The 18,103-nt window shown below is 42.6% G+C and overlaps 1 protein-coding gene across 7 annotated transcripts; it reads right to left on the reverse strand.

Moving 5' to 3' along the window:
• Positions 1-1,856: 1,856 nt before the first annotated feature.
• iws1 (interacts with SUPT6H, CTD assembly factor 1) lies at positions 1,857-17,534 on the reverse strand. Of its 7 annotated transcripts, none has more exons than XM_083984918.1 (17): positions 17,303-17,534; positions 16,284-16,366; positions 14,811-15,489; positions 14,090-14,155; positions 10,763-10,967; positions 10,409-10,466; positions 9,901-10,010; positions 9,126-9,276; positions 8,964-9,046; positions 8,724-8,853; positions 8,538-8,655; positions 7,949-8,060; positions 7,102-7,158; positions 6,419-6,475; positions 5,858-5,969; positions 4,563-4,714; positions 1,857-3,568 (listed from the first exon to the last, which is right to left on the reverse strand). In XM_083984918.1, the coding sequence occupies exons 1-16, from the start codon at positions 17,343-17,345 to the stop codon at positions 4,589-4,591; spliced, it is 2,190 nt and encodes a 729-aa protein (XP_083841044.1). In that variant the 5' UTR covers positions 17,346-17,534; the 3' UTR covers positions 1,857-3,568; positions 4,563-4,588. The 7 variants fall into 7 exon arrangements, with proteins under 7 accessions (XP_083841044.1, XP_083841042.1, XP_083841045.1 ...); XM_083984916.1 differs by having other exon boundaries at positions 10,763-10,970; XM_083984919.1 differs by lacking the exon at positions 4,563-4,714.
• Between the last annotated feature and the right edge of the window lie 569 nt (positions 17,535-18,103).

Raw genomic sequence — 18,103 nt, forward strand, 5'->3', positions numbered from 1 at the left:
CCTCAAAGAACCTCATATTATGATTCTTACTTTTCTCTTTGTGCTGATTAACCAAAAACACTACATATTATAATCTGTGATTTTTAGGTGTTGACAGGTGTGTTTTTTTTGTTGGGGCTAGCCGTTCCCCTTTTTCCAGTGTTAATGCTAATCAAAGATTTACAGATCATGACTCCGGCTCTGTTCTGAACCCTTCAGCAGTATTTACAAAAACAACTTGTGTTGTTTGCATTTACATTAGCTCAGGCTTCAAGTCTTAAAAACAGCCTCAAAAAGTCTCAACATGAAGAGTTCAAAAGATCCATAACAGAATATGTTTCCTCTGTAAAAAGTGTTTCTTTTTTATCTTATAAGGGCTTAAAAAGAGAATAGAAAAACATAATATTCTTTTAAAACCAGCAGACACCTGCTTGCGTTGTTTTCGCGTGAATAACAGCTTCCTGTCAGCAGCATGAGAAGCAGCAGGTTCAGGTTCTTACGAGTGCTGCATCAGCACATCACTGGGACCTGAAGCATGTAGAAGATTTACAGGCTGGTGGTGTGTGTGAGTGTTGGCTGCGACACACTGGTGCAGTGGAAAAGGTTTCCTGTTGATCCTTTGTTCCTGTTGATGTTCAGTCCTGTGCACCGACTGTTTAAATGCTTCTTACTGCGTAATGTTTGAATGTGCATAATAAAAAGAGTAAATGATCACTGTGCTGAGACTGTTCTGTTCTTAGGGTCAGGCGTTGGCAAATGTCTTTACTTTGACACAAAGAACTCTGTCAAGAAAACGCAGCATTCATCTGTCCATTACTGCATATTTAAAAAATTGACATGAATTGACATAGTGACACATTGGAGGGTAAAGACCTTGCTTCAACTAGTCTCAATTAATACTGGACATTTAAAATATACAGCATCAATTACAAAATCGATCTTTCTAAGGTTTTTGAGATAAAGAATGTTTGTGTTCCCTATAGGTAAGAATAATTTCAGTCACTCTTGATACTCTATAAACTAAATCAAAGAAATTGAAGGGCTCAGATTTTCCTACCAGTCAAACTCAGGCCATCTTGTGTATGATGTGTTCACAAATCAGTGTCGTCACAGAACCATGACGCTGGTATAGTAGCTGCAGAACTGAATCCATCAGAATCTTTTTGTTTTAAGTTTCCCTCTGTTTCACAACGATCCAGTGATGGTACATCCATACATCATTATACATAGCAGCCAGGAACAGATGACTAAACTGCCACTTTTCTGGAGAGTTGACAGGTGTCAGGTACAATAAAATGCAGCTTTTCTTTGTCTCATGTGACAGTAAACTAAATATCTGGGGGCGTGGGGTGAAAAAATGTAAGATATCACCTTTGTTTCGAGGAAACTAATGGTAATTTGTTGCCATTTTTTAGAGAAACACAATCTTAATGACATTTTCTAGATACAAACATGAATTGATCATGTAAATCACTATTGGTGCAGCTCTAAATCATTAGTGCCCATAATTTGCACCCTGACAGCAAAGATTGTAGTTTAGAGAAGATCAATGGAAAAGTAGATTTTTATTTCCACTGAACTTCAACAGAACAAAAGAGTTCAGAGAGCAGAGGTAAGTTTGTGTCGAGTCTTTAATACGAAAACTATTATCTGATCCAGAACAGTGCAGACAGATGGGCTGATTCACACAGTCAGTAAAACTGACTCGGATGAATCAGATCTCACATTTTCACTACAAAGTCCTGGTGTCTGTTTAATGTAGAGACTGATCCAAATCAAACAGCAACAGTGTGACCTGTGTGAACACAGTCCTAGAGAGATTACACCTGTACAGGAGCAACAGGAGCAGAGAGGGCACAAAACAGACTGAGGGGTAGTTCTGGCCGGCCTGTTAGCAAAATACAAACACCTTCACATTCAGAGTCAAAGAGGGTTATGGGGGAATTTTGTTCTTATATCCAGTATCAGAATGAACCTGGGAATTTCATTCATCTCAAACTACCAGGACCATCACAGGGCAACCTGATGTTTAGTATTACCTCCTTCTATCTGTCATTGTTCTTTTCATTTTCACCGTTACTGGTGTTGGCTGGTTAATCTTACCTTTACCTGCATATTGGTGGCACTACTGAAGTCATGTTGTCTGGTTGTGAATAACATTGAGTCCTGTGTACTCAGAGACCGCTTTTGATCTTCATGGAAAACAACAGCTGCGAGAAAACCTTACATTGGCTATATAAATTAGCTGCAGTCTTAATATTCAGAGTTTGGTTTTTACAGTTTTATTTTCTTAAAACAAAAAGAGAAAACTGCCAATAAAGTGAGAATTGTAATTCAATTTTGATATTCAATATGACCAAAGCACATAAACATGATTAAATCGTTTTGTATCGAGACAAATTCTTAGAAATGTCTAAGTGGGTGAGCAGATCTTTGTCTTCAGCTGAAAAATATTTCAAGGAATCAATGGTCAGAAATTAAGATGAGTGTGTAATGTGTAATGGTTTGCAGAAAATTTAGCCACCTGCTTATTTGAACTAATGTTCCAGACCTTGATAAACATATAAAGATCATTTAACTGAACAATAAGCAGAAATTATGAATATTAGTTACATTAGTTTTCACTCCAATACACTAACCAAGCTAACTAATGTAACTGTAGTTAACCTAGTTGGCTAGAAGGTAAAGCTAACGCACTGCTAAACCAGTCATTTCTGTGATAGAGCTGAACATTGGCTAACTTAACTAGCTTATTGGGAAAGCCACCATAGTGTTCATTAGTTAATTATCAACACTTTATAACCAGTTAGCAGGTTAGCTTGCATGCCCTCACTTCTGGCATTATTTCATATTATTGACTTGACTATAGCACAAAGGCTAATTAGCTGGCTTGGGGTAAAACTAGCATTGTGCTAACATTCATTGACATGGAGGATTCAGTTGGTTTTGGAGCAAATGTAGAGGTAGTTGATTGCCAACACAAGTTTATGTTATGGATCCGGCTTGTTCTGCAAGACCTGGATAGCTCCGAGATATTGCTAACAAAGCTAAGTGATAACATAAGCTAATGTTATAGATTTTGCAAAGTTTGGGATAACTAATCTAGCTGACAGCTAACATTAGCTAATATGATGGAGATCAATGTTAGTTTATTCCTGATTTGTGACTTTTAGGTAAAGCAGAAATGCCAGCACCATGGATACAGTTAGTTTTGAGTTAAAGCTAATGTAACTAATGTTTGGAGATACAATGACCAAAGCTGACTGCCAACTTTAGTCCAAGGATGATTCTTGATCATGTTAATGTGTTTTGGCCAGGCACAGGTGTGTGTCTCTGTAGATGTTCACACTTTGACCTCGGCTCTTAGTAAGCCAGAGCTGGACCTGAGGAGGGGGGAGGGGGGGTTGTTCAGGAACAAAACATTAAAAAAGAAAAAAGTGAATAAATCCTATGGAGGTTAAAATCAGAGTGGCATCCGGTTGCCTTCAACACTGATTTTAACAGCGTGACCCGTCTTCGTCAGGCGGCGGATGTCAGCAAATCTACGCATCTGTTTATCAACGCGGGACATTCCTTTCTTGACTGGACCCTGAGGGAAGAAACAGACACAGAAACAATAAATTAGAAACACATTGATTAGAGTATAATTTCTTTATGCATCTCTGCTTTAGACATTCTATTGAATTTGACACATGACATCTTTTAAAATTTGGAAGCAGTGATGAAAAGCAGTGTACTTTCTACCCAGTGTTTCATCACTCTTAAGCCCATGTTACTTCTCCAGAGACATGCAGTGGGAGTTGCATCCTCAACGAAGCCTCCGAGCTTCCTGTCATCTCTCTGTTACATGATCAATCATCACTGGAAAATATTCTGGTTTCCCAAAATATATAAACTCAATTAAACCTTAAAATGTCAAATAAAATCACAGAACTTCAAACAACAACAAAAAGGCCAGGTATAAAAACATGGAACTGTGATCACATGATAAATTCATTACACAATGGATTGAGTGATTATTGCAGGTCTGCTGCTCAAATTTGTCTGTTTTTGTTAAAAGTTTTGGTTTCATCCTCTCAAACATGAACGGCTTTTTAAAATGTGTTTTCTTTAACAGTTCAAGAACTGTTAAAAGAAGAAAGAAAGAAAAAGCAACATTTCCTCATACTGGAGAAGCTGAAACCTTCCAATGCACTTTTTCCACAGAAATGATTGATTGATCTTCAGCTCTAGCATCATCCCTTTCAACGGCCGTGTCAGTTGAGCTGTTAGATGATTGATCATTCCAAAACAAACCAGGCTGATGGCTCAGGGAAACCTCTCGTCACCTGGACACTCAGAATTATAGGTAAAACGTGTAACGTGTCCTGCTTCATAACATGAACAAGGGGTCTCCATCAGACTCATCACAGGTTCATGACTCCACACCGTGCCGTGTGATCACAGGTGAGTCATGTTACTGGCTAAAACGGCTGCTTCCCCCACAGTCAGATGCACCACTCTGACTTTTATCTGGAAACTTTTTTCAAGGGAAACACCACACACAGCTGCACCATCACTGCACACCATGCAGAAGGACTTACTGCCCCCCACAGGCCAGCTGCAGGAACTACAGGGGCATTCTGTTTCCCTCTATGCTGATCTTGACAGCTCCCTGTGGGCGACCCATTTTCCTCTCCTCAGCAAAGCGCCGCTTGTGCTTCTCCAGCAGGCTGAGGCCTTTCTTATAGCCGCTCTACAGAGGACCAATCACAGCTAAGCTCCTGAACACAAACCTCCACCGACAGAAAGTAACTGATCATCAAGACCATTCTTACCATTTTTACTAGGGGTGTCATGATTTCGATTTTTTATCGAAATCGATCGAAATTACGTCATGGTCTCGAGCATCGAAGTCAAAGAGAGGATCGACGACTTTTTGTCCATGTATTATTTGCGGGGGCTTTCGGAGGATCTGGTGACGGTGGAGGATCCGGGACTGATTGACTGTGGGCCACCGCCAGTCTGATCAGGTCCTCTGTCTGTCACATGACTCTCCGTATCAGCGCAATCTCGTTTACATTACAGTACATTAAGTCGACATCAGGAGTTGACGCAACGGTAAATTAATGAAAATAAAATGATGATAATGTACAGATATAAATATATTTGTTTCAAAACCTTGGGGGCAATTTTGGCCCCTGGATCATGATTTTTGGGGGCATTCTTGGTAAAATTGTTACCTTTATATTGTAACTAAATTATTTAAATGTGACCATAGTGCCTAATGTGATACATTATGGAAATTGGTGAATAAAACCAATGATCGTAGACTAGACTAGTCTGAAAATGGCATAGGCCTCTGTGCTGTAAGAAAAAGAAAAAAAAAATCGAAAATCAAATCGAATCGAGGATTTGGAGAATCGTGACACCCCTAATTTTTACCCAGTTTACTGTGTTTTCAGCCTAAAACCACTCCCAGCTGCTTCATCGTCATCATAAAAACTCAGAACTCAATGTGGTTAAAATGTGATGTGTGACAACCAATGTTATGTAAATTATTCTAGTAATAAAATTGTTTTTTATGCTACAACTGTCAACCATAATTTACTAAAAAGTCATACTAGTTATACTTTGACAGTGTATTTGTTATGACATGCCTGCATAAACAAACATAAGAGCTCTGAAAAACATTACATAACATTTTACTTGACAATCGTGTACTATTGTCAGGTATTCTCTGATGATGTTGACGTCCCTTACACTCTGATGATTTTTTAATCTTATTTTTTAATGACTGTCACCTTCTACAGGTGACTGAGCACCTGGTGGGCTTCCCCTTCAGACTCTTGAACATGAAAACTGAGTCAACTCGACAACCCTCCCTCCATGTACTCACTCTGCTGGACTCCATCTCTACATTCCACTTGGGTCGTACAACGTAGTCTTTGTTGGAGGGCATCGGGACTCGGGCCCTGGCACAGAACCCGGGATCACCGGGTCTCAGAGCTCTGCAGGGAGAAGGACCCAGTAACAGCGGAGTTAAGTGTTTGTCTTATCTTTATTGTTAAAGTTCATATTTTCATCTGCAGCCTCAATTTATATAAGCATGATCATATTGCCATTATTTTAAGAATCAGCAGCTCTGACAGCACCACATCTGTCTCTTTAGGCAGAATCCAGACAGAAGATCCACACGTCCATAACTTTTCATTAATAATATGTATCATAATTATTGCCATGATGAACAATGTACTTGTGTATCTCTTAGAGCATTTGCAACACCAGTAGCAGAGTCAACATGTCTTCTGCGTTTTTTTCTATGACATCTGGGCTTTGGTTTGGATCCAACTCCTAGTTGTCAATTCCCTAGATAATACACTTAGACCATTTTAAATGACTAATTAATGACCAATTAATGTTAATTCAAACAACCAGGTTGTGTAACTCTGACACTTACTTTTCCTCTCCAGTCAGCTGCTTCTCCAGGTCTCTGCGAGGCGTCTGACCCCCTGAACTAAGGAGGGGAGGTGAAAGAGAGAGAGAGGGAGAGAGAGAGAGAGAGAGAGAGAGACAGTGGGTTTATATCACAGTGAATGAGCAGGAAATGACTGACCAGGGTGGCAAACAGGCAGATTACACACCTGAATGTTTTAGCACAGCAGGACGTCCAGTCTGCCGACATGCAGGATGAACGTCCTGCTGAGCAGCACCACCAGCAGAGTCTCCATGCTATTGTTAGAGTTGTCCACCTCACAGCAGTTAGTCGACGGGTCAGTGCTACAATCTGTGACCTGTGGCCCTCGAGCCATCTTGGGAACCTTACCTGAGTTTCTACCAGAGTCCAATTTTAGTTCCTGATGCCTGAACATTCGTATGGCACAGGAATAAGCTGCTACATGGTGTGTACAGTGTCACTCACACAGTAAACTGGTAGCTCTTTATGTGTACCAATGCTGGGACAATGCTCAGACAGCCCTGCTATGATGTGTAAAAAAAAAAACGTTTGTCATCAACTTGGTCCCTTACACGGCTGTGTAAGGAAGTTCAGTCCCTCTCTGTGTTTGGATTCACACTTTGAATTCCTGGCAAAATCTCAGCCTAGAGGCTTTGCAGTGAAACCATGCAATTGTATGACTGAACCTGATTGGTGGAGAGAAGACATCAGGTTCCTCCGCCCTCTCCACCTTCTGAGGCTGACTGGGGGAGGCGGAAGTGGGGGGTTGGGGTGATATGGAAGGATGAAGAGGAGTAAAAGAGGAAAACTGAGTAAAGAACCAAAAAAAAAAAAAAAGACAGGACAGGACAGGAGAGGCTGAAGAGGACGAGCACAAAATGACGATGAGGAGAGCAGAGAATGAAAAGAACATGAGACATTAAAAAGAAGGAGAGACGGGTCATGTAGGATGAAAACAACTAGAGGAGCTGGGAGATGTGACCTGAAACCCACCGAGACCTGAGCAAGAATCACTGTCACGTCCACGCAGACTAAGACAACATGTGGGTGGTTTTCATACTTATGACACATCATAAACCTGCATTATATTGTGCTCAGAAGGGAGCGACCACAGAGGCTGGCATCAGCACAGAGGGTTTGGAGGTTTGTCAGTGTGCCAGCATCACAACCTGCAGGATCCAGCCATTAACATTTCCATGTGTACAGATTTAAATGTGTGTGTGCGAGGAGGTGTAGTTATGTATGTAAATATGGTGTGGAGATTGTGATAAGTAATAACTGCTCTGTGTTGGAGTGAGGAAAGAAAGTTTGTGTCAAAATGTTTATATAACAACTAATGTGTAATGTTGCATTCACATTTGTGGCACAATAAAGAATAAAAGAATATTTCCGGGAACATACTCAGGGTCATTCACGTGACATTGAACACTTCCCCTCAGTGAATGTGTTTGGTCTCCGTTCGTCCCTTCATATATAGTCTGTCAATACAGTGTGATGATGATGAGTGCTGTGTAATGGTGTGGAGCTCAGTACCTCAGTCGTCGTCTCTGAGGCATCTGCTGGTCCAGGTCTCTCTGCTGCCGCTCCTCTCTCGTCATTCCCTTGTAGTTTGACGTCAAGCCAAAGATTGGCCGCGACCACTCATCTAGACACAGCACACATCCACTGGTCAGTCTGAGCTCAGTGCAGGTCACAGTTCAAGCTCTCTTTGATGTGATTCACAAGCTCACACACATTTAAATACCAAGTGTCTGAATTGCAATTTAATTTTTGCCGAAGCAAGACCTAGGACATGTGGAGTTTCAAACCCACGACTTCAGTGTCACCAGAGAATGTGCTACCTCACACAAACTGAGACCATGGAGTCACATGTGCAAAACTGGTTCTGATTGTTTCAGGAGAATCATCAAATATTTTGGTGACTTTGGATCAAATTCCAAGAGGAAAATGTTGCACATGTGTTGTGTTTGTGTGAGAGATGGCAAAAGAGAGCAAGACAGACGGATAGAGAAAGAGAGAGACACACACAGAGAGTGAGAAAGAGATGCAGATTATATGGCTAGCCCTGCTGCTGCAGTTGCCAACACGCAGCACTAAGTGTGGTGAGGCGAGAGGTCCTTACTGATGAGTTTGAGAGCGAGGTCTTTGTTGGATCGAGACTCTTTGGGATGTTTGTACAGGAACATGACGGATCGGCCGATCCCACTGTGCTTCAGAGTCTCCTGACTCACACTGGGCAGCTGCAGGAGACACACAGTCAAAACACTACAAAACCAACAGTCCACCTGCCGTGACCACCTGTACTCACCTCATGAAGGATCCTGAGCAGCTCCTCTCTGATCCTGAGAGCAGGCAGTGATTTATCTGGAAGAGGACTGATCCACTCTTTAATGGCGGACATCACTCCGCTGTCAATAAACGTATCCTTCAAGTCCTGTCTGAGGGACAAACGCCACAAAGGCACCATAAAGTAGAGCTCCAGGGGAAGTTAAAGACCTGAGTGATGGAGGTGTGAAGAGGTGAGGTAGTAAATGTAGTGAGTTCTTACTTCTTCAGGTGCATCACGACCTGTGGCAGTAGAGTGAGTTTCTTCAGTGCTGGTTTCTTCTGACTGTTCAGAGTTCGATCCTCCTGTTGAAACAACACCGTCAGTCAAGTGCTGAGAAAAACAACAACACCACGGCTGAAGGTTTGATTTTGACGAGCAGACCTCTGCAGCCTCGGTCATCTTCATGATCATGGCGCTGACAACATCATCGGCGTCGCTGATGAACGTCCCTCCATCTCGGTGTCTTCTCTTCCTGCTGTTCATAGCTTTCCTCTTTGCAAGCATGACGTCGAAGTCCGACATGAAGCTGGTGCTACACACACACACACACACACACACACAGATCACAATTTGTTCTGCAATTACGACTTTTAGATAAACTAAAAAAAAAAAAAATTGTACTGTGCTGTTTGTGGCCTGACATGGTAATGACTCTGTATCTGCAGCCAGTTAACACAGCTCCATCAGTGTGTGAGAGCTGAACTGATTCGAACTAAAACTGTTTGGTTGTTATTTTGAACGACTGTCATTATTTCTATGCAGGTGTCAGCCAGGGGCAGGAAGTAAATAATACTATACCATAACATTTACTCAAGAACTTAAGTATTATTTTGAGGTACTTTCACTTTGCTTGAATCTTTCAAAAGTATACTATTGTGTACTCATCCATTACATTTGTCTGACAGCTGAAATCACAAGTTACTTCTGACTACCTGAATGGGATCAATTTATACAATTTAAGCAATACAAAATGTATGTTTATAGTTCAGGTTCAACACTTACATATTGCTATATCAAAAATAACAAGGTCATAATCTAAGAGTATAACATGTTGGATTGTACCTTTTTAGTGTGGTACAGTATTAGTCACTGCTGATAAAAAGTAACGTAACATAATATAAATGTAATATATTACAGTTAAACTGGTGTTTCTTACTCATGTCCGCTGCGGTCAACTCCCTCATCAGAGTCGGAGTCCTCCTGCTGCTGCTGCTGCTTCCCGCCTGCCTCTTTCTTGTCCGCATCCAGGTCCTCCTGGTTGAAACCCTGCAGCAGGAAACAGAAGCCCATTAAAGATCTAGTATACAAAATAAAATGCATTTCCATCAATTAATTTCATATCCAGAAATTGATCAGGATAGTTAACCAGGCTGTTTGACACATCTCTTGAGCTTCCTTGTGTTTTTTTTTTTTTTTTTTTAAATCAGTGAGGTCTACCATTATGAATATGGTGTTTTATATGTTGCAACCATGAATTATTTATATATAGTTAGATGTATAAGCAACAGTCTCTGAGGCTATTCATCATATATTCTCTTTTTCCAGATGTAAAGCACCTGAATCCCACTGAAATCATCAGAATGTAAAAACACCATTAGCATGAGAGCACCCATTGGCATGAGAGAAGTACACTGAAGGCGTCACAGACAACATTGTGCACTCACCGTGAACTCCTCCCCTTCCTCGTCCCCAGACTCTCCAAAGATGTCTGCGATCATTTTCCTGCAACAAACAGAGGGGTCAAAGGTCGCACCAGCAGCTCTCCATTTGGACTTGGTGGTTGAGAGTTTGTTACAGCAACAGTCACTTCACTATGTGTGCTGATTAATAAACACTTTCCCCCACAAACGCCCACGTGTGGTTTCAGGCTGAAATGACAGGCAGTTTTCATATTTAACATTCAGATGCAGTGTTGCCAGATCTCGCGAGAGAAACGAGCAACAGGAACTATGAAAACATCCCATTGATTTCGAGGAAGAGTTCTGTGTTGTGTGTGTGTACTGGTGTCCAGTACTCACTCCTCCTCGTCTTCTCCAGAGTCGCTGTCGCTGCCGAACAGCGCCTTCTCATCCTTCTTCCCCGCCTCGGCCTTCGATGCCTCGTCGTCACTCCCGCTGTCCGAGCCCAGCTCTCTCAGTTTGGCTGCCATACTCTTATCAGGACCGCCTGAGGCCTCGTCGCTGTCTGAGTTCTCATCGTCCGACACCGCCCGACTCCTCTTCGCTGCTGACACAGGGACCACAAGGAGAAACACGTGAGCCTGACATGTGCATAGAGCTGATATCAGAGTCTTTTATATGCTCCAGATTTTTGTATCTTATGATACACTTTATTATATTAAACCAGCATTGTCTACTACCATCTAATCTGAGAGATCTGCCATAACATGACATCCCCCCTCTGCTCATAATGCTCACTTCTTATTGACAATTGAGTGCCGAAGCGGAAGCAGGAAGTAGCGGCGCCATGGGTCCTTAAAGCAGAAGTAAGCGGAATGTTTGTGTTAAAGGGATAGTTCAACATTTTGGCAAAATGGCCCATCGCCATAATCGCTATAGTCATAGCAGTAGGTTCGTTACCTTTATTTGTCGGTGCAAGCTATTTTTAGAACGGAGGAGCGGAGCGTCTGGCTGCTCAGAGCTACGCTACGGAGGCTAATGGGATTTCTTGGTTTCCCTCATCAAACTCATCAAATACAAAATCCCAAAACTCCAAAACGCTTTTGTGGACAAGTTGTGACCTGCACAACCACCACGCTATGAGATAATAATGGAACGTTACGAAACGGAGCCGTTTTCGAGGTAAATACAGGGTAAATACAGAGACTGCTTGCTGAAAAACTGTCCCTGAACGCAACGCGCATCAGCGGTTTTGCATGAATTTACCTCTAAAACAGCTCCGTCTCGTAACATTCCATTATTATCTCATAGCGTGGTGATTGTGCAGCTCACAACTTGTCCACGACAGCATTTTGGAGTTGTTGGGTTGTGTATTTGATGAGTTTGATGAGGGAAACCAAGAAATTCCCTTAGCCTCCATAGCGTAGCCCTGAGCAGCCTTCTGCTCCGCTCCTCCGTTCTAAGAATAGCTTACACCGACAATTAAAGGTAACGAACCTACTGCTATGACTATAGCGATTATGGCAATAGGCCAATTTGCCAAAATGTTGAACTATCCCTTTAATATAAGTCTTAAATAGTTGTATCTTTCGACAGCAATCACTTATATAGAGTGTTTGGTCTGAAACACGGGTCTGTCAGTCACTCTGCTCTGCTGTAAGCCGAGGAGAAAACTTTTCTTGTATCCTACAACCTTTATCCAATGAGGAGAGAGAACGACATAAAGGGGCAGTCCTCTCTGTGTGTGCAGCCAAGGGATGCGCGTGAATGTGGTGACGTAGGGACGAGGGCGGGGACTGCTAACTCCATCCGCTGACAGGAAGTTAGCCAAAACGACCGGATCGCTTACTTCTGCTTTAACTCGGAAAAGGTCTCCATGTAAGTGAACGGGAGTCAAAGTTTTATTTCATGATCCGATTGAATTGTGTCATGAGAAAAAATATGACCTCTACCTGTTTTAAACATCACGTTTCATGCCAAGAAATCAGCAGTTTATCGTAAAACGAATGGATGTATTTTGTGTGAGGACACTCTACGGACTACAGATCTGGTGTCCCATAAAAAAATACGTCACCAACTGACACGGGAAAGGGCGGCATTTGGTGTGTGACGTCACCTACACGACCTGTAGTCTTTCTGGTTACGGATTCTTCAGAATTTTATTAGTTTTTAATAGTTTTACAACAAACTGCTGATTTCTCCGCATGAAACGTGATGTTTTAAACAGGTAGAGGTCATATTTTCTTCTCATGGCACAATTTAATCAGATCACGAAATAAAACTTTGACTCCCGTTCACTTACATGGAGACTTTTTCCGAGTTAAGGACCCATGTCACTGTTACTTCCTGCTTCCGCTTAGGCTCTAGGAAAGATGTATAAACGGGGTGCGGGGGGTCAAAATAGAATCTCCTCTCGTAATGTAGTCAGGTACAAGATCATCACTACAACCTCAATGCGAGAACATGTCAGTGATTTTACACTTATAACAGTGGCAAAAACTGTACATTATAAACCTGATAAAAACATAAGATTGTATTATATTGTCAGGTCTGTAAACTAGCAGTTCAATAACACGAGAAAGATCAAAATGAGGTGAAAAGAGTTGAGCTTTGATTTCACTGATTGTGCCTATTACTGTAAAATCATCACAGAGAGAAAGTTAGAAGAGATGGACCATATTCCTGTTTCTGAGTTAGAGAGGAAGAGATTTGTAAAAACTAAGACCAAATGTCAGTTTTCCACCAGGAGAGCCAGCAGGGACTGTCTTTCTGTTTTTCCGTCACACAACTCACGGCCTCCATCTGGATCTACAATTTACTGCAGAACACCCAAACCCAGAGCCTGACAGACTTTTATTGGAAACAGCTCTCTTTATTAGAAGCAGCACTGTGCTGACCACTAGTTGAAACATCAGTCATTCAGTCAGTGGGTGTCAATCTAGATTTATAGCCGTCTCGTAACGTTCCGTTATAATTTCATAGCGTGGTGAATGTGCAGGTCACAACTTGTCCACGAGGGTGTTTTAGAGTTGGTGGATTGTGTATTTCATGAGTTTGATGAGGGAAACCAAGAAATCCCATTAGCCTCTGTAGCGTAGCTCTGAGCAGCTTGCGGCTCTGCCGTTCTAAAAATAGCTTGCACCAACATCAACAAACCTACTCCTAAAACTAAAGGGATTGTGGCAATGGGCCAATTTATTCTGTTCATCTCTTTAACACAGATGCACAATAACATTTAATTAGAAACTGGACGTCACTGTGTGATAACACAGATTAGTGGGAACTGTTGGAAAGAGAGTTTAACATGTGAAGACAGATAAAAGTCTCCCACTCTGTCTGCTCCAGTGCTCCACACTTTCTTTTGTTTCTTTTTTCCCCATTTCCTATTTCTTCCTAATGAGAAAACATTGTTGAGTCAACAGTACATCTTGCACCAACCTTCACCTGTCCTCACACCACACCCACCACTGGTTTTATACTCTGTTTATCTTTACTAGGCTCTCAGTGGAGGGCTCCCATGGGAGTCTGGGCTCCAGCATGGGCGCCTCAGCCTCCCTGAGGGTTTTACAGTTAAACTCATCCATGAGTCACAGCTGCTGCTCTGTGAGTCCCACACCACCGTTACTGATGTCACCACAGCTGTTTACTGCAGCGGCACAGATGTTGAACCATGCATTCAGAGGAGAGAGATTGTAGAAGTCTAAGGTAAAAGCCAACAGCACCTACCTGGTTTATCCTCCTTCTCCTCATCCTCATCCTCACTGTCTGAGAGGATGGCCTTCTTCCGCTTCACTGCAAAGTAACACACACACACACACACACACACAAATTAACAAAGTGCTGAAGGAATATTTCAATATGCTTTCTCAGCCACAAGTCACTGCTCTTATAGTTCTCTTAAAATCAAGACCCTTGTGGAACCGCTAGGATCTAAGACTCCAGTGCGAGGTCAGAGCTTTAATACTGAGAAGCTGAAGATGCTTCAAGGGAATATTTGTGACCATTGTTAAACACAAACAGATAGACTGGTGAATCTGAAAGTTATAATCTGTAACGATTACATATCAAACCGACTAAAAACAATTAGAATTTATGATGACCTGACTTGATGTTCTACATGTAAGTGAATCTCTGACTTTTACAGTGAAACAAATTCAGCTGCTGGTAGAAACCTGCTGACCAGCAGACGCTGCAGGACTCCACACCATGCTAGTAACAGCAGTGAGGACAACAACTCCCATGAACCCTCACTATTTCACAACAACACTAAACACAGTCTTTTGTAATTGCTTCGACTGAGAGAAGCCTACAGACTGTGTGTTTAAAAGCCAATGTCATTACCTTTATGTTCTCCTCTGTTCCACCTCTGAATACACTAAATACACTGAGCATACGCAATCAAACTACGTCATTTTTGTTGAGAAGAAAGTTCTGGTGAGGTCAGTACCTGGCTTCTCATCATCGCCGCTGTCTCTCTGCTCCCTCTCCTCGTCCTGTTGTTCTCCATCACTTCCTGCAGCAGCTTTTCTCCTTCCTCCGTCCACCTCCTCTTCGCTGTCGGACTGCATCACAGCCTTCCACTTCTTTCCTCCTCTGCCCTCCCCCTCATCCTCCTCCTGCTGCTGCTGCTGCTGCTTCCCCCCCTCCTCCTCCTCCTCGTCCGAGTCTATCTGTGCTGCCTTCCGTCTGGCAGGTGTCTCTGTGTCAGAGTCACTGTCGGCGTTTGACCTGTTGGACGCCACAGGTTTGTTGCCCTCGTTCTCCGAGTCGCTGTCTGCAGCTGCTTTGTGCCGGTCCTCCCCCTCCTCCACGTCGGAGCTGCTGCCCCTCCTGCGTCTCACAGGGGACGACCCCTCCTCCTCGTGATCTGAGGCTCCGTGTTTGACCGGCGACTCCTCCTCACCGTCCGATCCGCTCATCCTGCGCTTGACCGGAGAGTCGTCGTCACTGTCGGCGGGACGAGGAGCCTCCGCGTCCGAGTCGCTCTTGTCCCCGTCATGGCCGCGCCTGGGGGCCTCACCCTCGGAGTCGCTGTTGGCTCCTTGGCCGCCCTCGTTGTCGGAGCCACTGGCAGCCCCGCCGGTCTCCATGGCGCGAGGAGCATCCCCGTCATTGCTGCCCTCGTCCTGTTGAGACAAACAGCGGTGGGTGAGTGTGACGGAAACGACAGCGGCTGCACTTACGAAACTGTGCAAGTGATTGTTTCATCAGCTAATGTGGTTGAGATGAAAATCAAATCATGCGGCGCCATCCTCCTGACTGAGCTCCGACGGTTTCCAGAATGTGGAGATGAACTCATAGTTAAAAAAGCAATGATGAACACAGACGTAAATGGCTCAGATCTTTTATGACAAAAACAACCACACTGTAACCCAGCTGATCTGAATGGTGATCATATTGTGGAAACGTAAATTTTTTTCATTTTATTCAGGTGAAATTAAACCAGTGAAAATGTAATAATTAAATCTAGCTTCAGATCTTCTTCACCATGTTTGTTGTATGCATGGATTAGAGTTTCTGCGCCAGTCGACACAATGAACACAACATGTTTGTCTTTTATAAATCTGGTCTGTTCAGTGGGAAGTTGTGTACCCATATTTCAAACCCCCGATTTGATTTGTGTACAAAATGGGTCTGCGTTTCCACATCAATCCAATCAAAGAAGCAAAAGACAGTCAAGTGTCAGAGAGCTGCAGGGTCAGTATCTGTGCTGCTGTTGTGTAGGATCTCAGCAGCTTCACAGAGGCAGGCGCAACCACGTTTTCTGCCTAATACTAATATTTCTGATTGACGTACAAGAGGGTGATTCAGTTTATGGATTTGAATTTGATGGGAAAATACTTTCACTTCCACACTATTTGGGCCATTTACAAACAAATTATAATTAATCTGACATGAAACATCGAGGCCTCAGTCTGACCTCAGATTGATGTCTGTCGCTCTTCATGTCCTCACCATCCGACCCGTGGTGTTCGTCCTGGACCGGAGTGCCACCGCCGTCATCTACAGAGCACACAACAGATCAGAACCAAAACATCCCATCAGTACCTTAACATTTCTGCAGAAGGCCACAGAGGACCATACACACACAGACCTGAACCTGGCTCGGTCCTACAACAGTGTAACTGGCTTAGATTCACTTTCATGGTCACACATTAAAACAGAAAGATTTCAGGATCCTCTACAGTCTGCAGGTCCATGCACAAAACACACATTTAAAGGTTCCCTGGTAAATTACCAAATACAATATATTACACATTCTGACAAAAATAATTAAGAAAAATTTCTGCATCAAGCCCTTTTTTCTTGGTACACATCTACAACTTTCAACATCAGCGTCACATCATATTGTCACCATTACATATAAGACTCATTTTTGAAGTATACGTTACTTTCAAATAAATAAAAACATGTTAAAATGTCAGGGCACCATACAAAGGCAGGAAGCACTTGTGCCTCAAAACCAGCAACATCTTAGGATCTTCTACAGTCTGTTAACCACAACAGATATCTTTCAGTTTCACTACCATAATGTCCAATAATATCACAAAATCGCCTCTTCTTGATGTCAATAACTGTATGTAGCCTAATCAACACTGAAGCCGTGAGTTCAGCGCGATGCTGACTGATAAGAGGCGTCAGATCAATTATGAAATACAAAACATCGTCGTTTATCTAAGACTTTAAAGGTAAGTACGTACGACGGTGGCTGACGATGTGATGTTGTTCATCAAGCTAAAACGAAACGTTTCCTGGTTGCCATGAGCTGATCACAGACCACCGTGTAGTTAGGGGAATAATTAAATAAATACCTTCTGTTACTCGTTTTTATCAAGTTAAACTTAACCTAGGCCTCTCTGTTGGTGAGTTAACAGTCACCGTTAGTTAACGTGGGTTTGTTGTTTAAAATAGGAAACAAAGCAGGAGGACGTTGTTTACCGGAGCGGCTCCCGGACATGAAGTCGTCCTCTTCTCCGTCCATTTCTCAGACGAAGACGGATTGAGGTTGAGACCTGAACACGGATGCGATTCTCCGTTTACTCAACTTTACTACCGAAGCGAGAAAAACAACCACGAACTAAATAAGGACGCGTTTCGACAGCTATCAGCTACAGCTAACAGCCAACCGCAGCAGCCTCAGACCCAAAATGGCGTCACTGCGGCGCCTGCGCATGCGGTCGCTTCGTAATAAGGTAACAGCTTCTTTTTTTTTTAAATAACCTTTATTATAAACACAGTGGTTTACAAGAAACTGTATGGTACCAAACAACAGTTCAAGTTTTATCGAATCAAATTATCAAATGACTTCACTAGCTGGAAAAACGAGAGCTCCTGTAGCGAAAGTTGTAATTTAAACTTTAAAAAAAAAGAGAAAAAAAAAACTAGTTTTTGTGAAAAAACCCTTTTAAAAAATCCAAAAAGTATAATTCTAAAAGAAGCTACCGGCAGATAAAAGGGGATGGCTTCTGAATGTTGTTGTTTTTTTTTATTTATAAATATTGATCAATTAGGACACATTGGCAGAGAGTGACAGGGAGAGAGAGAAGAGGAAAGGGAGAAAGACTAAACACTGGCTTGCAGTGTTTATTTTTGTGATGTGGTGGTTCTCCCCATGTCTGTGTGGGTTTTCTCCAGGTTCTTCAGCTTCCTCCCACAGTCCAAAAATGTGCACAGTATAGGTTGGATGGATGGGTGGATCCCACACCACAGCAGCACCTAATAATTAATTTTTTGAAACCT

This window comes from Trachurus trachurus (genome assembly GCF_905171665.1).
Source record: "Trachurus trachurus genome assembly, chromosome: 13".
NCBI lineage: Eukaryota > Metazoa > Chordata > Actinopteri > Carangiformes > Carangidae > Trachurus > Trachurus trachurus.